Below are 21,760 nucleotides of genomic sequence, written 5' to 3'. Positions count from 1 at the left end.
GGCGGAGCCATGCAGAGCTGCGGGCGCTGGTTGGGGCGGCTGGCGGCCCGAGGGGCGCCACGGCACCTGCGGCCGGCGGCGTGGGGGGCTCCCCTGCGCTGGGGCGGCGGCGAGGCGGCGCGGTGCATAGAGCAGCTCCTGCCGCGGCACGATGACTTCTCCCTGCGGCACATCGGGCCGCGGGAGCGGGAAAAGCAGGAGATGCTGCGAGCCGTCGGGTTGCAGGTAGGTGCCCGCACCTCACCGTGCGGGCCGGGGGGTCTCTCCAGGCGCTGGAAGTAACTACAGCATACGATCTGCTCTTTGCAGAGCGTCGAGGAGCTGATGGATAAAACCATCCCGGCCAGCATCCGACTCCGGAGGCCGCTGAGGATGGACGATCACATCTGTAAGTAACCGCATGGTCCCGAATACTCCCGGACCCCCTTCCCCCGCTGCCTCCCGCGGCGCCTTCCGGCAACCCGCGCCTGCTGGAGGGACTTGGAGTGCCCCCCCAGACTGCCCCCCGCTGAGACATGTAGTGGACAGACCTCTCCGCGCAAGGGAAATGCGGGGTAAGTCTTAAGTAAGCGTATCAGTACCACCACCGGCACTTCAGTCTTCACAGACTAACTTGGTAGTAGTTCAGCTGCTGCGCTTCTTGCGCTCGTGTCGGAAATCGGTAGGAAAAAGTGTGTGGCAGAGCGGGTCTACCCAAAATCTGTTTTTTGGGCTCAACTGCTACAGTGCTTTAACTTTGTCTCAAGAGTTTGATATGGAAGGAAAAAGTGAGGCTAAAAATCGTTCCCTTGGTGTGGACTGTAGCCTCAAATAGGCCACTGTCTTTTGTGGGCTCTTTTGCAGGATTTCTTTGTCTTCTGTCGTTGAGTTTGTATAGTGTCTTCCTCCTCCTGCCCACGCCCAAACGTGCACATTTTAATAACGTTCCAAACCTGTGTCTTTGTATAATGGATACGCAGTGGAGTAATGGCTAGCGTTTAGAATCTGTCTGATTGAGGAAGATGCATAAACCTGCAGGAGCACAAAACTTCGGAGCCAGCAATTGTGGCAGTACAGTACTTCTGCAAAATGCTGCAGAAAACTTGAAATGATGTGATGAGGTTTTAGATATTAGCGTCTTTAAAAGTCAGCAATCACAGCACGAAACTTCTGTCTGCATAACTGCAATGTTGGTAGGTGTCTGTGAACATGATGCTGGAAATCCTGTGAGTGAAAGAAATGCTTAACATGCACTGTAAACAGTTCCACAGAAACTAACAAAGCCCTGGGGCCGTTCAGGTGGTGCAGTCAATTGCATCGGTATTAACTTCATATTTACATCAGGAGTCTGTGCCTGGTTTGCAGGAAAGTTGACCTCTCTTGCTGGCTTTCTTTTCATTGCTCATCCATGCACTGTAATGTGAGTGTGAGCTCCAGGCCCGCAGCTCCGGTGAGGCTCCTGGCCAGTTCAATCTGGTTACTCCGAGATGACATCACGGGGGAGAGGCAGCGCCACAGTGAACAGCCAGGAAAACTAGAGCCTGGAAAGACAAATTGTAGCCAGGGGGGCTGCAGTGTTGACTGGAAGTTTCTATTTCCAACATGTTTTATTGGTACAGTGGTATTTTATTTCTTGGTAAATTCCCATCATATTAAAATGGGGATGGCGGTGGTGAAGTGGAATTTAATCACTGCTTTCTGCCTGTATAACTGATGAAAGTATTGCTTGGCATGTTTTCCTAAAGTTAATGTATTTCAATCAAGGTACTCTCAGACTGATGAATGATTTTCACTCATCCTCAGAGAAAAAAGCTTTTGAGATTATTGTATTTTTAGGCATGTAAGAGGGGTTAAATGTCGATTTTCACTAATTACTTCTTAAAAACCTTTCTATTTTTTGTTGTTGTGTTTTGTTGTGGGGTTTTTTTTTCTTTTTTTTTCTTGGTTTTTAAAGTAGATGATAGTTTCATGAAGTTTTACATTGATAAAAAACACAAAAGTGATATAGTACAGTTGGGCATTGAAATACTTGCACATTATTGAAAACTAAACTGGTGATGTCAACCTAAGTCAAAATCCTGATGCAGTTTTAAGTGTTCTCGTGCTGATTTTCATAGCAGTTTTGAAGTGGGTGTCTCCTACATTGTTGTACATCAGTTGATGTTCTGTTGTATGGAGGTTCTCACGGTGCAACAGGACCTCATTAGCTAACAGTGTATTTAGCTCACTGGCATTTTGCTCCACTTGCTATGCTGTTCTTGTTCCCCTAGAGTAAACTGTGAAAGAATGTGACTGTGATGCAGTCTCACATTGCATGGCATGCAACAGGGAATTTTCAAAGGAGATGCTTGCCTGAGGTACAGAAAACCCTTTTCTGCACAGTGCTGCATTTTCTTCTGCTGCCAATGTGATGAACTGGCTTTTGTAATTTAATGTGTAGATTTTTGCCACTAGTTCTCCACTGCGTTGATAGCAAAAAATTCCACAGCTTATAAAAGTTAAAAGCCTCAGCTCAAAGCTGTGCAACTTCACTTTGAACATCATGTACCTGGAACACTGTTGTCTAAGTAAAACTTGCTTCCTTGCTAATGTATCGTTGGAGAGAGCACTGTCTTTCTTTGAACCACCAGTGTGGGATTTCTTATGTGAATATGATATTCTCTGTCATACCCCTTCTATTAAAGGGAAATAGCAAAACTAGGGAAGTTTCATGAGAACCATATTCTAAACAGGTTATATTTATTTGTATGAAGACAATTTTGCTCCCACTATCCCCCAAACTCATACATGCAATGACAGAACAGGGCAAGGCAATTCAAAACGTGTTGTTCAACCTATGCATTCACAAAATTTCTAATATGGTAATTCCTAGTGGCTTAAATATACACTTCCACTTTTATGTATAACTTCAGCTAAAAAATGTAATCACAGTAACTCCAGAGAGCAGTTGAATGAATCAGCTGTGCTCGAGCTACTCCTTTGTCTTAGGAAACACAGTTGAGTTTGTACTGAAGTCTCATTGAAGTCAATGATTACAATTAGAATTAGATATGCATACCCAAAAAACCGTGCACACACCATACATCTGGGTGACTCTCATAGGTCTCTGCAACTATATTTTTGGGTTGTTTTAAACTTTTACAGCTTTAGGCCTCATCTCTGGTGTGTACATTTGGTGTATATCTTCAAATTTTGGTGTGGCAGTAGGAAAGCTTGTTTTGCAATACAGATCTTTCCCTTGTAATGTACAAGTTGTCTAAAAGACAGAAAATCGATAGCTGTGTGTATGCAATAACTGAATAGCTGTAAAAAAAAAACCAAACCCTCCAGTGGATGCAGCTTATATTTAAGAGCTGTTTTAAATTGTATTGCATATTTCATTACTCATAAACAAAACCTCTCATTATAGTAGAAGCACAATCTTCCTGTACATGTTTTGTTTTCCCTAGATGTTTTAGCATAACCCTACTCTTCAGTGGAAGAATTGAGCTTTATTACTTCCCTGAAGGGGAATAATACAATAATAATAATATATGGAAAGAGAAAGCCTCTAGCCTTAACTGGACATTCATTTTGCTTAGGTATGAAAGAAAAAGCCATTTTGGCAAATGCTAAGCTTTGCTGGTACAAGTGCATCTGTACTAGAAATGCTTTTTCAATAGTTATTAGTGTTCCTGTATTGGTAGGTCTCTTCTTTTACAGACACAGTCAATGATGGAGTAGAGGAGTGTAGTTTGTGCTAAGAAGTTTCTGAAATGAGTTGCTTCTTTCAGTATGTAATATGACAGAAGTATCTGTGTTCCTTTCCTGACCTAAAAAAAGATATTTAAAAAGTGCCTGCTGCCATGAGCCTGCTAACAGTGTCATAAAGCCACCTGAACGTGCCACTGAAAGCCAGTAGGGGTGAAACAGCAAAATGTTCAATTTTCCTTAACAGTAAGTTGCAGTCCTGTACCTCATTGATTCTGGAAAGGGACTTCTTTTACATTCAGCTTTTTCTGCAGATATAGTTAAGGGGAAATATTGTTTTGGCATGTAATTTCTGCTCAGTTACTATTTGCAACAAGACTAGGCATCTGTTTGGTACTTAATTGTGATCATTTGCTACTACAGAGATTTTTTTCCCACTGTTACAGTAAGTAAACCTGCACAATCAGCTTTTCTTTAGGTATTGAAGCTGCTTTAGCATGTTTGTAGAGATTGACCCACTTGAAGTAAGAGAACAGATCATCTTATATAAAAGTAATCCTCTTTCTTTTATCCCTGCAAAGCTACTGTCTACCTCAGTTACAGCTGTCCCTTCAATACCGCTACTGTATGTCCACCTTTATTTAATAGGTAGGCTTTGTACATACTTATGCTGCCTTTTTTTTTTTTTTTTTTCCCAGAAACCAGAAACAATTTTTTAAATTCAGGATTTAAATTTAAAAATGAGTCTACAAGCTCTGCCATTTCCACCACCACCCCCCCCCCCCCCAAATATGCCCAGTTACATTCTCAAATTTTAGAATCCATAATCATTAGTTTATAAAATCTGTGTAAGAACTTCTGCTTGATCTTAAGTAAGCCAGGCTGTAGAGCAAATCAGGGACTATTGATTTCCATTACTCAGGAATGCATCTCTTTATGGGTTGTTTTCCAAGCAAGCTGTGATGAACTACTAGGCAGTGTAAAACATTAGGAAAGGAGCTTTCATCTCAGGTCTCTTCAAAGAGACATACCAAATGCAGAGGTGTGTATTTGAGCTATACTGCTGCTGTTGCCTTCATAGTGACCAAAGGAGGGTAAGTGAGGAGAAGCAGGAGTGTAGGTAAGTAGTGTGCCCCCCAGCATTTCACCATCCTCACTGGAACTAGTAGTGTAGCTGTCTTCACAGGTAGCTACCTATATTATATGTAATAATACTAATATATTCAATGTTGGGATCTATCAGTACAACTCTTCCAGGTGGGATGTGGTTCAGCTCTTAAGCTTAATTGCTACCCAAGCTGCATACAGTCTCACTAGCCTTTTTGCTTTGTGCCTTTAATCAGTTTAGAAACTGGTTTATTTCAGAGAAGATAGCAACACAAGCTCATCATGAGGTAGTTTATTAGCTATGTTAACTGAGAAATGGCTCTGTAGAAGAACCATCCACTCAAGCAAAGGAAATGCTATCTGGCACATAGTACAGTATTTATGGTTTGTGTTTACTTCAGAAATCACATTTCTAATGCATTTTTGTGTGTGACATTGGACTAGTGTGCCTTCAACTGGATTTGGAGTTAAACAAGCAAATCCATTACCATTTTTAAAAAGCACTGATGTTTGAATTCTGCAAGTATACAACCGTCCCTTTCTCAGACTGCACCCAAACTGTACTTCATGAAACTTTTGGATTGCAAGTGGTAGAGGAAGATCTCCTCAGTGTCAAAACTCTTACTTAAAATAAAGAAACAAGTGCACCTGGAATAAACTGTGTGGGAGGAATACTGGAAACCAGAGCTGCCCACCAGTTTTAGAAACTTTGCCCTGGACAGTGCTGAGTTGAAATATAATAAACACATGACTCTTGAGACTCCAGAAAAGTTGCCATTTACTGAAAACAAGAAATTAATCTTTATACATTAAATCTAACAGTAACACTGAGTAAAAGGCAGAGGAGAAATGAACTTTGAAGTGAGAACTGAAGATCAGTAGAAAAATAACTTTGTGGAAGGTATAATATAACTATGAAAGACATCAGTTGAAAACCAGACTTTTCTTTTTAATTAATCTATACGTGGAACACAATAATAGCACTTCAAGGATAAGGAAGAGGAGAGATCAGTTTTGAAATCAGAGCTGAAGTTACAATATCCTTGTTTATGGCTGCAGAAGTAATTCATATTCCAGAGAATCAAAATTCTCTACCTAGAGAATTATTTGCTACCAGATTCCACAGCATTAACTGTTTTGACTTGATCTGTGTTGTTGGAGTAACTTGTGAAGGGAATTAAGTGTTGAGACCCAAGCTATCCTGCACTGGTGATCTCTAGCCTTATATTAATTCCAAAGTCTGCTTTTCCAGCTGCAGTGCAGAATGAACAGAACTTGGTGCAGCTGCTCCAGTACAGCAGTTTCCCAGGTCAGACTTTGGAGAGGGCGGATGAAAAAAAGACGTACTTCCCTCACCTAGGAGCGCTGGTGTCCAGTGCCACCCACATCTCTTGGGCTGGGCAGATATATCTCCCTGCATAAACTTAGGCAGCCTACTGACCATCCCTCTGCATCTGCAGATACTAAAATGCTTGGTAAATCTTTCCCTTTGGCAGATGTTGGGTAACTTTATTCATTGACTACTAGGAACAGGTTGACTGAATGTGATTTTTGCCCAACCTTCAGTACACTGAGAAGTATGTGGAAGTATGACCGAAGACTAAATGATAACTGGGGAGGGAGTGCAAATGCTTTCTGTCTGAACACTTCAAAAGCATTGTGTTGTAATCTTTCCAAACTAGACTGGCAGACTCATTTAAAAATTAATCTTAAATGGAATTTCTTAAGCTAGAAATACTGTATTTTTTTTAACAGATTAGGCATACTGAAATCGAATTAAAAGAACTGCTCGTTTTATCAGATCCTTAGAGAAGATGGGAGAAAACGAAGTTCTTTAATAATAAGAAATTACTCCTGTGTGCTTGGTTTGAGCCCATTTTGTGCATATATGGCTTCGTTAGAAACACTGAATCGTAGTTGTGGATTGCTGTGGCTTCATCCAGTGATGAGTCTGCAAGGTTTAGCTAATAAAAGAGTGTCTTCTGAGATATATTTTAATGCATGTGCAAAAGACCAAATTGTATATGGCATTAGCACAAAAAGGGCTCCATAAGCCATTTGCCTACCTCTGTTTCTCTCACTTTTATTTCCACATTGGCTGAAACCCTGTTGTTACTCAGTTGTTACATTTTGCAGAATTTTGGAAGAATTTAACTTTCCTGGAATATTTTACCAGCTTGTTATTTGATCTTTACTTTTCTTGGTTTGTGCTTTATTCAGCTACTGTTTATACTTGCCTCACTGGTGTTGCTTTTTTTTTTTTTTTTTTACACGGGGTGCATGGCATTTAGTTAAATACTGTAGTTTTCTGAAATAATTTCTTTTCAATTAGGTGAAAATGAAGTCCTTGAAACTCTATACAATATTGCAAGCAAGAACAAGGTATGGAGGTCCTATATAGGCATGGGTTATTACAACTGCTCAGTGCCTCAGCCCATTGCACGGAATTTGTTGGAGAATGCAGGATGGTAATGTACTATATTTTCTGTTTAAATGTATTTGTATAAATATACATTTAAATGTATTTGTATAAATATACATTTGAAGTTTGTCTTGTGAATGACCATAGCAAAAAATACCCTGAATCTTTTTTTTTTTTAACTAGGACTTTCATGTATTTGATACTGGTGTGTATGCTACTGTGTAGGAACTGTGGTGTTCAAGTTCAAACTAAAGAGGAAAAAGAATACTTCTGACTTCAAAAGGTGTATTTTCTGTAAAATATTTAATTCATTTTTGTGACTTCTATTCGCAGTTCCTATTTATTATAAACTAGAGATAGAGTATTTGTTTGCTGTAAAGAAGTATACAGATTTAGCTCCTAAACCAGAGTAATTCTTTCCTAACTGCTGCCAAAATTTAAACTGCCTCACTCCTCTGTTGGTCTCTGCAATTTTGGGTGGAAATAGCTAAATACTATACAGTACTTTGATTATGATTTTCTTAGGAAGAAGTAAGAAGCCTTGAAAATTTTAAAGGCTTTTCTTCTTGGTATATTTTTCTTGATTTAATTTGATTTTTTTTAATTGTTTTTATTTTTTTAAACCAGAGGCCTTTAGGAGCTCAAATGGGTATCTACAAAGAATATTCTCATCTGAACAAATGATTCGCTGGTACTTGAAAATATATATACAGCAGTACTTGATAATTCATTTATGAAAAGGCTGAGGATATTGTTTTCATCACTCACCTGACATTGCAGGTTCTTCGGACAAGCAAAAGAATGGCATTTCTCACAGAATTGAATTTGGATGTTATTGGTTTGGCAGTGGGGTTCTTTTTTGTTTGGTTGTGGTTGGTTTTGTTTGGTTTGGTTTTACTACTTAAAAGGAAAATATTTTAATGCATTGATTCATAACTTATGCATTGATTCATAATTTGTGAACAGCATTAACCTAAGAAATAATGGGGTTTTGTCTCTTTATGGACTTTTCTAGACAAAGTCACTAAGGCTTGATTTAAATACTCATTTAGCATTGACATTTCCCTAAAGAACAGTAATTCAGAAATGATACAACAGAAGAACTACACTTAATGTGGAGTCTTGCTTTCCACCAGACTGAAGGCCTCTTGGTACCCTGCATTGTCTCATTTGGTTTAGAAGTTCCCTTATCTCTAGCCTGTAACATCCTTTTTTATGTACCATATTAAAATAATAACTATCATCTGTATTATTGAGTTATTTTTATTTTAATAAAAACAGGATTTTTATATATATATGTATAAAAACTACCAACCAACCGATGAGTCATATTAGCCAGTGTAAAAAGCCATTGTTACTTAGATGCTATACTTTTTGTAATTTGCGTTGCCATAAGTAGGTCTATGTATCTGTAGACCCTCAAGTCTACAAGTCTACGTATTTTTAGACTTGTCTGCTCTCTCTGCATCTCAAAATTTTGAACCCTTGAAAAAGATGCACAGTTTGGACTGAAGGAACATATGCAGTACATCTATGCAATGTTTTATTTGGCCTTATCCCCACCCACTTTCTGCAACATATGGAATCTAAGTATTTCACGACAGTGCCACAGAAAAACCAAATGATCTTTTGCAAGAGGCAAAAATAAGAACAGTTAAAAAGTAAGCAGACCAAAATTAACTGTGTATTTTTAAATCCTAAAAAATTACATAGTGTTAATGAACCAAGTGGGAGAGTCCGTCCATAAATCTGTTCTTGCAGTGTCCAGTAAAGCCAAACTAGGTGGCCTAAAAGCTAAAATTTTGGATGGCTAAAGTGAAGGCTAAACTGTTTGCTTGAAGAGGGTGTAGGTGTGTGTGCATGTGTGCAAAAGCAATTTTACAGACTTTAGGGAAGCTGTTTGTTTAGGAAATCCAACCTACGCTGAGTGTGTGACACTTTTCATGCTAGCACATTTCACATTGCAGCTCCAAGGGAGCTCTAAAGGCTTATTGTTTCTGATTTGTTCTGTCTCTCTCACATGGCTCATAGTTTCTCATTGCATGGCATTCCTTACAGCAAGGCTTCTACTGGTGTACAATGTAACTTTATAAAAGATTGATTGTGCAAGTCTGTGAAAATGAAAGTGAAGGACTTCATAGTATTTAGGACACTTGGACTTATTAAGAGGAGTTAAACAGCAAAGGGGTGGATTTCAGGAGGAAACAGTTTAGAACAAGATTTATTTTCAGCTGAAAATGAGACTACTGACCCGCACTACTTTCTTTAGAAGATTACCCCAGAAGTCTTCCCAAATCTCAGATTCTGAAAAAAAAAAAAAAAAAAGCTCAACACTGATGGTGTTTCAAAACTCCAAAACTCCTAAAACATTTGGACAATGATCTGTAATATCTTTGTTCACAGTAAAAGCTGAATAACTTAATTACTATGTGATAAAACTGTGACCAAAATGCCACTAGTAAGTTCCTGGGAAGTCATCATTCAGGAATTTCTTGTACTGGTAACTATCAAAAAGAATAGGCATACTTTTCTTTTAAGTCTGAATCCCAGTGTAATTACTTCTGTATTCATGAAAGAAGCTATTTCAAAACACTTGCTAGAATTTTTCAGATAGCTTTTTTCAAAGAATACCTTGAATGAAATTTAGAGAACAAGCAGAGAAATTTCTGTTGTGGACCTGAAATGCTGCAGTTAAAATTCCAGGGATTTGACTTAGTTACAGAAGGTAGAGAATAAATATCCCTTACTTTGGATACTTGATTTTCTTTTGGTCTTGGTCGCTGGCTGCTAACAATTTCTTGTTCCTAGCAATGTGTGACTAATAATTCCATGCTGACATGGGCTGAAAGTCTTACAAGTGTTTTTCATACACTACTTAGTTGATATTAGAAAAAATACCATTCTGTTTTTTCCAAAGAAATAAATAGCCGGCCAATGTGTAACTTGCTTTATCATTAAAACATATCAACTCTAAGATGCTGCAGAAGGATTTATTTCAGGGCACACCACCAATTATGTGACTTTCAGCAGAGAGTCCTAGATTGTATGAATACCTGCCATCTGTCTGCTGGAACGGATGCATAGTCCTTATTCTGCAGTGCCCCATATTAACATATTCATTAATTTATTTTCACTTTCAGTGTGCTGAGCTCTTTCCCTTCTAGCACACAAAATTAATTCTGTGCCCTGACATGAATATAAATGAAGATGTGAAGAGCTGCGGTTTCAAAACTCAGCTTACATATAGTCTTCTTATTAACATGTATGTCAAAACAGTGTAGTATTTATTTTGGGGGCTTAAATGGATAAAAATACCTATCAGGCCTTAAAAATCAAGGCAGCCTTTGAAGTCACACTAATACCATACAATGGAGCATGATGTGGAGGTCTCCAAAGTACAGCTCACTTGATTCCTTTGCCCCAGACATTAAATGTGTAAGAATAAAGTACTTGTGCCAAGGACACCTGGAATCTTTACACTGGTATTGTAACTTGTTAAACTTAGTAGCAACCAGCACTTATCCACTGTGTTCTGAAAATCATGCACAGCATGCAAAAAGCTGATATAAACATTATACAGCTGGTTTCTACATGGATACACAATGGATGCAGAAAGCTGTACTAGCAGCTGTAAAGCATGCCAAATTGGCAGTAAATTCAGTGTTTATGCTTTGAGTTGAAACTGGCATGTCTCCATGCCCTGTCATAAGACTATTCAGCTTTCTCAAACCCATGGGTAAGCTCCTGTTTCAGGAACACCCTTATAACTGTTCTTCAAAGGTGCATGAAGTGCCAAGTGAAGCATCTGGAACTCTACATACAGTATGTCATCTGGGGATTTTACAGGCTAGATGGTGCTGCTTGCAGTTGGATGGCCATAGTTACACAGCTTTACTCTAGTATCATTCTACACTGCACTATTTATATATGTGCATATTTAAATTAAATACACTTTTTTTCCTTATGTTTTGTTTCCATTTTGGCCTTAACAGTCTTAGTTTTCCAGTGTCATCAGATGTATGCAATTTTTTTCTGGCTCATATACACTCATTTTAAGTTCTGCTTGCAGTCTGTCCTACTTTAAGTTCATTTCATCTTATTAATTGTCAGGTCTCGAAAAGAACACTCTGTATAACTGGAAATTCAAATCAATTCTAGCTCTGCCATTGCAGGGGGGGATGAGTCTTGCAGATGTCTAAAACTGCGAAACATAATTTACAACAAGATAAAAACATTGTGTTGATTATGAATACATTAACATTCCGGAGTTTCAGTCAAAGTATAGCAAAAATCACTGAGGAAGATAGATTTTGTTTGCTAAAACTTCAGTTTTACTTCAGAAAAAACCCCACCTGCTTTGTATTAAGAAAGAAATTAGACTTAGTCATGGGTATTATTGGCTGTACACCTACAAATACTAATGAAGAACTAGTTCATTGACTATGGCTTGATAATGGAGTTTCCGGAATCTCAGCATGTGTCCTGGTTTTGGCTGGGATAGAGTTAATTTTCTTCCTAGAAAGAAAAAAAAAAAAGGTTACTTTTGAGGTGAACAACATTGTGTGCAGACCAGGACATGGTCTCATTTGTGAACTATGCAGTCAAGTATATGAGGATAAGTAGTTTAGTGTTAGTTTGCCTAAGAAGCAGGAAAAACTTTCAATATTTGAGAAAATTATTAATATTTACCTCCCTTGAGATGAAGTTATTGCCTTCTCTCTCTGTACTTAATAATAAATCTGAGAAATTTGAGTAGGTGTATCATTTGAATTGACAATAAATTCATTAGCTACACATTGAGTTCACTTCTTATGTTCTTCTTTCTAGCTCTTCCATTCTCCAAGACTTTTATCTTACTTTCTCTTTTGCGTTACTATTTTATTCCTCCTCTTATCTTACTTTATACCACAGGTTCTGCAACTTGTACATTAAAAATCTTTGTTGCTCATCTGTTGACTTAACATGTGTTGAGCTTCCAAATACTTCAGTCTCTCTTTAAAGACTATACATTCACCCATAGGCATTTTTCAAAAGTCTAGAGCTTGCTACTGCCCTTTCAGGAAACAAACTGTCATTTTCTTCCATTGCTAGAAAACAAAGGCCATGAGTGTTCCCGCTTACCACTTGTTTCTGGCTGCTACTTTGAAGTGAAACTTGTGTAAAGTCTGTTCTAAACCACCATTAAATCCAGTACACAAATTTCTGGCAGGGAGAGGAGACTCTGATCGAGTTCTTGCCTTTCATCCCTGCACCCCTGCTGGTTTGTATTTCTGGATTGTCACAATTAAGTGTTTCCCCTAGAATGTTGCTTTTTTTAAGGAATTGCTTATATCGCCTCTACTGTTTTGTTCTGCAGATGATGAGAGAAAACTCACACCAGTCTCACATCCCTTCACTAACACGAGGGAACTCGCATTTCACAGGAAGTTATATTTTTCTGAGCTTGATCCTGTGAAATGCCAAGTGCCTTTCCTTCCATAATAGTGGAGAAAACTTGGCAAGTAAAAGGCTTCAGAAGCAGTATTGGAAAATAATGGCAATACCTAGATATGATTGTACTAAGTATTCTCATGTGACATAACTCCATTCTACCACACTCAGCCCTATCCCCTCCCCAAGATGCACTCATGCCTTTGTTTTAAAAGTGATTTCTCTTGTCAAAATGGAGAAATAGATTTCTCCTGTAAAAAGCCAAGTCAACACCAGAAGAAAAAATATTCTCAGGCTTCCAGGCCAGTAAAAAATTACACCCATCTAAAAATAACCATTTTATAACAAACTTCCATGCTACTGAATTATGTTTTATAATCTATTTTTCTTATGACACAGTTCACTTACATATCACCATAATTCTGTTACACATTATCTTCCTAGACCAAACTCAGACTTCTTTTCTTACAGGGTTACCCAGTATACTCCTTACCAACCTGAGGTCTCCCAGGGCAGGCTGGAGAGTCTGCTAAATTACCAGACTATGGTGTGCGACATCACAGGAATGAATGTAGCTAACGCATCTTTGCTGGATGAGGGGACAGCTGCTGCAGAAGCCATGCAATTATGTCACAGGTACTGTTTAAATGTATGGTTAAATCACAGCAGAAAGGAATTTCAGACTTCAGAGTAGGCGTAGATAGGTGAGTGGATTGAAGTGGAGTGCAGCCTTTTCAGTGTGAGCAGATCACTGAAGAACTATAGCCCATGTTGTTAAGCCTAAAGAAGTTTCTAGTGCTGATGTGGATGTTTAACTCGGACATCTAAGTCTTTAAGAAACCTAGGGACCTGGAGATCAGGGGTAAGTCTAGAGCAAGAAAGACTTAATCCTGGTAGAGGAAGGTCAGGTTAGAGAATATTTAAGCACACTGGACATACACAAGGCCATGGGTGCTGACATGATGCACCCATGTGTGCTGAGGGAGCTGTCTGATGTCACTGCAATGACACTATTATCTCTGAATGGTCATGGAGACTGGAAGGTGTGCCTCAGTGCTGGAGGAAAGCAAACATCAACTCTGCCTTCAGAAAAGCAGGAGTGAATGTGCAGGGAACTATCAGCCACACAGCCTCACTTCGATCCCTCTGAGTCAATAGAAAAACTGCTGGTCCTGGAAACCATTTCCAGGCACACGTGAAGGACAAGAAGGGGATCAGGAGTCACCAGCATGGATTCACACGGGGGAGGTCATGTTATGTGTGACCATCCTACTAACTTCATCAAATTAAACAGCTGGCTTGGTAGATGGTGGGAGAGCAGTGGATATTATCTACCTTGTTGGTGTCCCTTAAATCCTTACAGAGCAGCTGAAGAAGTATGGGCTGGATGAGGCGAGAGTGGAGCGGATTGAAAACTGTCTGAATGGCTGGGCGTAGAGGGTGGTGCTCAGTGACATGAAGTGTAGCTGGAGGCCAGTTATTAATGGTGTACTCCAGGGGCAACACTGGGTCCAAGTAATGACCTTGATAATGGGGAAGAGTATCCACAGTAGGCTTGCTGATAATGCAAGACAGGGAGAAGCAGCTGATACACCAGAGGATTGTGCTGACACCCAGATGGGCCTTGACAGGCTGGCGAAATAGAGGGACAGGAGCCTCGTGAATCTCAAAGTGCAAAAGTCCTACATTTGGGGAGGAGTAACCTCAGGTGTATGGGGTACATGCTGAAGGCTGGCAGGCTGCAAAGCAGCTTTGCAGAAAAGGCCTTTGAGGGTCTTCAGAAACACCAAGTCAAACACGAGCCAGCAATGTGCTCTGGTGGAAAAGCTGGTGAATGTTACCCTGGACTGCATTAGGAGTGTTGCCAACAGATCAAGGGAGGTGATCTTTGCCCTCTCCTCAGCACTGGTGGGGCCACATCTGGAGTACTGTGGAGTACTGTGTACTGGCCTTCCCAGTACAAGACAGACATGGACCTACTGGAGAGAGTGTAGTTGTTCTGCCTGTGGGACCAGCCTAGCTGCTAATACCCAGACACACACCTGCCTCAGCTGCCACCACCACAGACACATGGGCCTCTATGGTGGAGATGCTGCTCCAGTTGCTGGCACCAACAGCTACTCACTCCTGTTACCCAGGTGGTACACACAGGTCATGGATCCTCTGTGGTCTGACTCCAGTTGCTGGCACCCAGACAGCCATATACACCCACACTCACTCCCAGAATGCAGAGTCCTCTCACCCATGACAAAAATCAGAAGGGAATTTAACAAGGAGAGAGGACAGACTGCACCAGTTGGGTGCCAGTGCAACAACTATTTATATACAACTGTCTCTGTTTACCCCCTTACCCCTCTGTTTTCCTACACTTGTTCCTCACTGTACCTCTATTCCCCTGAACACGTCATAATAAGCCCTTGTAATCCCAGAACACATTTCTCCTGCATCCTATAATGTCTTTCCTCCAGGGACATGCCTAGAAAGTGTGTCTGTTTGGGTTAATTAATTAGAGTTCAAGCCTGCCTTGGGGCCTCTGTTCTCCCCTGTGCTTGTGGAGGTGGGTCTTTGATGGGTTGGTGTCTCCTGTGATAGGCCTGGGAGCTGCAGGAACAGGGTGTTATTTGGGTCTACAGCTGCCATTGCCTCTCTGTGGGGGTGCAGAGGAGCATAACCTAATGGTTTGTGGCATGAATCTTTTGTGTCTGTAAGCACTGAAGATGTGAATTGTTTTTTCCACTAGTGGTTAAAAGGATCTTTAAAAACCGGTGAAGTATGTCAGTCCTAAGTCGCTAAAAGCAACTTAGGACTTAAGTTGCTAAAAGCAACTTAGCCTAGAAGCTGTTCCTGTTATATCCAAATTTACTATCAGGGATCTGTATTGTAGCAGCATGCGAAGGAGATCTGAAAATCAAATGAAACCTGAGAGATGATTGAAGGTCTCTTTAGGACTGTGTATCAGGAAGGAGTTTACTCAGCAGAGACTATGTTGTAACTATTCAGTTTTCCAAAGCATCAGTTTGACATAAAATCATGTTTACCAGACAAAACTAGCAACTTAGTCTCCATCTTGATACTTTGATGGCTCATGTTTCGTTACCCAGGGCAACACTGAAAATCTGTATTAAAGACCACAGTTGTATTCCTTTAAAAGAGTGTGTGTATGTGGAGGCATTCCTGCAGGCTTCGTAAGCTGGCTCCTTGTTCTGTTTTATAGTCTGTTCTTCATTGTCATCACGTAACAATCTCATTTCAACATCTGAAATGAAACTTATTATTTTAAATGGACCAGAAACTTCATTCAATCTTACATGTAATTTGGTTATGATAGCTAATATTAACAACTGCCTCTTAACTTATGAAAACTCACTTTTAGAAAATTAATTGACTTTATTTCCATGCAAAACAATAAATTTTTGGTATGTAACACTTTTTTTCCCCCTTTTTAACAGGCACAACAAAAGAAGGAAGTTCTACGTAGATATCCGATGCCACCCTCAAACCATAGCAGTGGTCCAAACTAGAGCAAAGTAATGTTTTCTCCATTTTCCACTGTGTATCTTCACTTACATGAAATCATTTGTCATCTGTGCCTCTTTACTATATACCTAATATTTTTAGAATATAGAGTTATGTTTTCTTTGCAAAATAGAAGTGAAAATATGTCAACATTTAGTGTTTGCTCTACTTTTACATTCAAATGCAACTGCAAAGTAATTAAAGATATTTAAAAAGAGACTAAACATCTGATCAAAAGAAAATATTTAATTTTCCCCTTAAGTTGTCTGCACAAATATATGCATTTGGTTATTGAATTCAGTCTTGTCATTTTTTAACTAGGAAATTATTTACCCTAGATAGCAAAACTTCTCTTTTAATGAAAGCTTAATCCAATTAGTTTTACAGTTTAAAGTAACCATCTTCTAAAGATATTACTTGATTTTCAAAGTTAAACATGCTAGAGCATCAAAACAGCCAGTAGCTTATGCATCCTCTGCTCTGCTTTGCTCCATATTTCTGATGATACCAAATGTAATTATTCTTTAGTACTATATACTGTGACATGAAAATTTCTCAGTGCTTAGTGCTGCAAAGCAGGTTCAACTCTTTGTATGTTAAAGAAAAGGTTGCATGTAAGTCTGTGAAAAAGTCATATTAAGTATGACTCGAAGGCAGGAAGTGGTTTGAACACGTTGTCTTCTGCATGTTTTTGTTTTCCAGTTACACGGGTGTTATTACTGAGCTCAAATTACCCAATGAAATGGATTTCAGTGGAAAGGATGTCAGTGGAGTATTGTTTCAGTATCCAGACACTGAAGGGAAGGTGGAAGACTTCTCTGAACTTGTTGAAAGAGCTCATCATAATGGGGTAAAGTAGCTTTTATTGGTATCACAGATTTCAATCTGATATATCAAACATCCATATTCATAGAAATGGTTATGTGAGATACCATCTAAAGTATTACTCTTCTGTTCCATACAGTTGATAACCATTACAACCATAGCACTTCAGCTCTGTGCTGGTGATGTGGAACTGTTTGAAACCATATCCTGTTCAAAATTAGCTGCCATGCAAACACCATACCTTCAGAAAAGAGGCTAACTAATTTGTGTACTTCTGTTCCCAGGCTCTCACCTGCTGTGCTACGGATCTTCTAGCTCTCTGTATTCTGAAGCCTCCTGGGGAGTTTGGGGTAGATGTTGTCCTGGGTAACTCTCAGAGGTTTGGTGTGCCGCTCTGCTATGGGGGACCTCATGCGGCATTCTTTGCTGTCAAGGAAAATCTAGTGAGAATGATGCCGGGCAGAATGGTGGGTGTTACAAGGTAAGGGCTCCCTTGACCTTTAGTGTCTTTGGGGGAAATCAAAATGAAACACAATACGACATACTGTGCATATTTTAGCATGCTAGAAACCCTACAAAAGGACCTGTTTTGATGCATGGATTGGCCAGGGCCCTTTCAGTTATCTTGTACAACCTTGCTGGATGGGTTATTTTTGTGTACAAATTCACCATGCTCTTACTTGATACCATTAGAAAAGATGCTGCCTTTTCAGTATTTGTTCAAATTAAGTTCTGGATAACTATTCAGTTAAAACAGTTGCAACAATCTGTGGCATTTTAAGGCAAATAGCAGGTTTTGGTGTTGTATGCTTAGAAAACTCACTGTGTGCTCTACTGGACCAGACACATTTGCCAGCCATGATATAAATTCAGGTCTAGAGGCTTTAGTCTCACTCTCTGATATTACAGCTGTCCTGACTTAGGCTTTGTTCTCTCCAGTCTCCAAGGATAGATAACTAGTTTCAGGTTAGCATGTATAGAGTCCAATGTCTTAAATTACTGTAATTTTAAAGTAACAGAAGCAACATTTTCACTTATGGTTTAGAGATGCAAATGGAAAGGAAGTGTATCGACTTGCTTTGCAAACACGAGAGCAGCACATCAGGAGGGATAAAGCTACCAGCAACATCTGCACAGCACAGGTAATGTGTCATGCTTTATTTTCAGTGGTAGAAAGTATCAAGTTAAACCTTAAGATTATAGTCCTAACATCACTGTAATTTGTGTTAGCTTTACTTTTTGAAGTTTTTCCTAGAAAAATCACGAACACTGAAATATTCTGCTCTTTGTGCATTTGAGTCCTTTAAAAAATGGAACCCTGCTTGAAAAATAGGGTATTAACATCTGTTTCCTTTAATAAAGACTTTAGCCCTGAATTCATGCAGTGTCCTGAGTCTATCTGTCTCACAGGTTGAACACCACTGAGTTCGTTATGAATGAGACAGATTTCTTAGTAAAATGGAGGAGAATTCTAATGATCTGAAATTGCCCACTCCAGTTAAAAAAAAAAAAAAAAAATCCATTCTTAAATTCTAAGCCTACTTCTTCAAATTGTCACAACTGATATTTATGTCTATGAGATTTGATGCAAAAAAATAACATTGCCAGAAAGCTATCCTCGCAGGAAAACATCATGGTTAACTAATTATCCAAAACGGTTATCTTCCACACGTCTCCACAAACCTTCAGCCAGACAAGTTAATAATTTTTTCTATCAATGTTTTGCTCATGAGTTTACTGTTGTGCCAGATTTTGAGGAGGGATTATTAATATTAAAATCAGGTTAGTTATTTAGTATTCACGAGCTATTCCATAAGTATTTCATACTAATCCTAAACAATGAGATTCCTATGAGACTGGCTTTACTTGAGAGTCTTCAAATGTCTTTGTTGCAGTGGTTGAATTTAAATTCATGTTAATTGCTGACACAGTTGCATTTCAAATGGCACTGAATTTAGAATCAGTGCTTAGAGTTTCATGACAGTATTTTGCCTTTCCTGCCTTTTAGCTTGGCCACACTTAATCAAGTATAACATCAACTAAGAGTATGTGGTTGTCCCTGGGTGCTAAAGAAAATTTCCAGTAAACTAACGTGAAGTAATCTTTTATAATCATAACAATAACAATAATAACAATGTTCTAAACTGTATTTGGATGGTAGGCTCTTCTGGCTAACATGGCAGCCATGTTTGGTGTATACCATGGGTCTGATGGCTTAAGGCATATTGCAAGACGGGTACACAATGCTACTCTAATCTTGGCTGAAGGTGAGTAATGTTAGCAGAAACTCTTCTTAAATCCTTATATATTCTTAAATCCTTATACATTCTTAAATAGTACCTCTTCTTACAAGTTTCCTATTGCCAGCTAATGTGTGTTCTCTCAGTGCTAGAGAGAACTTTTTAAAACAAAATTCGCAGCTAATGTTTTTGTGTACTTCTGATAATGATGTCCAAGAATTAGATATCTATGTGATACAAGCTTGCAAGCATTACTTGAGTTTCCTTGAGAAACTTAACAGATGATGGCAGTCTTTAGATGATAAGCTTCAGTGCAGTTTTCCAGCTGCAAGCTCTGTACTTTGCTTACTGGGCCATCCTAGTTTACACACAGAAATCTGCACAGAGTATTGGTAACATAGCAAAAATTAGCAATAAATTAGATTAAAGAAATATGAACATTTCATGAAGTTGGGTGGAGTATCATAACTGCTATGAACACTGAAATTCCAAAGTTTGACAACTGACCAAAAGCATAGAACCTGTAGCAGAAGATGATGATTGCAACTGAACTATGTGGTCTGGTAGTTTTTCTCGCTGGCATGACTGTAATTGCTATCAGAAGGAATTACACAGAACCAGAATACTGGAGTTGAGGAATGATTGTCACAATTATCCATGCTTTGTTTGCCAGCTTAACTGGAAGAGCTTTTGCTGCTGTGAAAAACACTTGGACTCTAAACTTTATTATGCAAGCTCCATGATGGTTAATATGCATTTATATAATAACTTTTTTTCTTTACAGACTTGTGATTTTGTCCTTATTGTATTTATATACTAATTCTGCTACTATATATATTACAAATGTGATGCATAAGAAGGATCTTCACTGGATTCAATCTGCATTATTAATTAGGTCTGGATCTGATTTAGATGCATTGCACACACAGTGATATTTCACTAAAAATCTGGCGATTTTGCTGCTCTGTGCACAAGCAGAATATTTTGGTTTATTATGTAAAAGCATTTACTTATGAGATTGATAGTGTTGATAACTAAATTGCTTACTATTGTAAGCAATACCATATGCAGCTAATAGAATTAACTTACTGTTTCTTATAGGTCTCAGGCGAGCTGGTCATAAACTGCATCATGATCTGTTCTTTGATACCTTGATGATCACGTGTGGATGCCCAGCCAAAGAGGTTTTGGACAGGGCAGCTCTTAGAAAGATAAATTTTCGGATTTATAGTGATGGCAGAGTAAGCAACTCCCTAAATCTTTCAGAAATTTTGTAGTATTACTTCTTCTGCATTAAGTCTCTGGTGATTACATGTGCTAAACAGAACAAAATTATTTAAAACTTCTCATAATTTGCTCGGATATGTCAGTCAGTTATAAAGATCATTTAGAGAATGAAGAAGTTCGGTGATGTACTGAATTTCCAGCAATAATCATTGTATTTTTATTTTATTTCATGCCTATTTAAAAGGTTCTGTAATTGTTTCATGTTAAATATGCCACTAAGGGCTAGAGTAGAGGGACTCTAAAACTTAGTGATGAAATGAAGATGACCTCCAGAATTCAAGTCCTGTGGCAGAGTTCAAAGACAGATTGAAAAGTAAACCACATTTTGGTAGGCACTCAGGACTTCCGGCAAGACCTAACATGTTCTGAAAAATGCTGGGGGATAGTCTAAAAAAATTGGCAATTTTACTATTAAATGGAAATACTTAGAAATGTTAGAAGTGAAGTCACAAGTCTTGAAGCTTGTGAGATGTCTGGCTTGGATGGTTTAGCAGGGGAAAGGTAGGAATTGGAAAATTTTATGTAAATAAAATCAGTTTATGTTTCTGTTGCATAAAACAAAGTGACATTTACATATTGTTGGGCAGAGAGGTTTTTTTCTTTTTTCCATTTTTTTTCCCTGTGTTTCTGGAGTAATTTTTCTCGACGAGAACAAACATACTGTGTCTGGAATTAAAAGCTCTCAGTAATTATTGTTGCTTTTATCCATAGCTTGGAGTATCACTGGATGAAACTGTAAATGAGAAAGATCTGGATGACATATTGTGGATTTTTGGTTGTGAGTCTTCAGCTGTAAGTAAATAATAGGTCACACTGGCCTAATTATCTGAGTGCTTCAGAAGTTTGGTGAAAAGCAAAACTGCTCTTGGCATGGTGGGTATCTATATGATGGCCATTTGTTAAATACAGAGAATTTCAGACGTCTAAAGAAAGAGACAGTATGAAATCATGATTTATGTGACAGAGTATTGTCACTTTTTTATTGTGATGCAGTCCTTTCAGTCAGCTTGGACACCTTGCATGTAAGCTGTTACTTTTCTTGTGGGAGTTAGGACATGGTGGTCAATTATTTCTCTCCTACTGGAATTTTTGTTTCATGTCATTAGCAATTAATAGCAGTACTACCAAAGCAAGGACTACTAAGACATCTGTACCCAGTTTTAACATAATGCTGTTATCATGCTAAGTGTATACAGGTGTGTATACTAATAAAGTGAGGGTTTTTTACCTTAGCAGCTGATTAAATCTGGGGGTAAGCTGGTTT

At 38.8% G+C, this 21,760-nt stretch overlaps 1 protein-coding gene across 1 annotated transcript in view; it reads left to right on the top strand.

Moving 5' to 3' along the window:
- Positions 1 to 400: 400 nt before the first annotated feature.
- GLDC (glycine decarboxylase) overlaps positions 401 to 21,760 on the top strand; it is a gene marked incomplete at both ends in the record, with an annotated part of 40,134 nt that continues 18,774 nt past the window's right edge. The window contains 10 exons of the mRNA XM_080638294.1: positions 401 to 554; positions 7,109 to 7,244; positions 13,100 to 13,264; positions 16,078 to 16,155; positions 16,847 to 16,994; positions 17,254 to 17,450; positions 18,015 to 18,111; positions 19,131 to 19,236; positions 20,311 to 20,450; positions 21,208 to 21,288. Of these exons, the coding sequence (XP_080494420.1) occupies positions 401 to 554; positions 7,109 to 7,244; positions 13,100 to 13,264; positions 16,078 to 16,155; positions 16,847 to 16,994; positions 17,254 to 17,450; positions 18,015 to 18,111; positions 19,131 to 19,236; positions 20,311 to 20,450; positions 21,208 to 21,288 (1,302 nt within the window). The remainder of the gene's footprint in view (positions 555 to 7,108; positions 7,245 to 13,099; positions 13,265 to 16,077; positions 16,156 to 16,846; positions 16,995 to 17,253; positions 17,451 to 18,014; positions 18,112 to 19,130; positions 19,237 to 20,310; positions 20,451 to 21,207; positions 21,289 to 21,760) is intronic.

The sequence above is a fragment of the Psittacula echo genome (genome assembly GCF_963264785.1).
Source record: "Psittacula echo genome assembly, chromosome: Z".
NCBI lineage: Eukaryota > Metazoa > Chordata > Aves > Psittaciformes > Psittacidae > Psittacula > Psittacula echo.
Note: the sequence above shows the minus strand (reverse complement) of the source record. Positions and strands in the feature narration are given on the sequence as shown.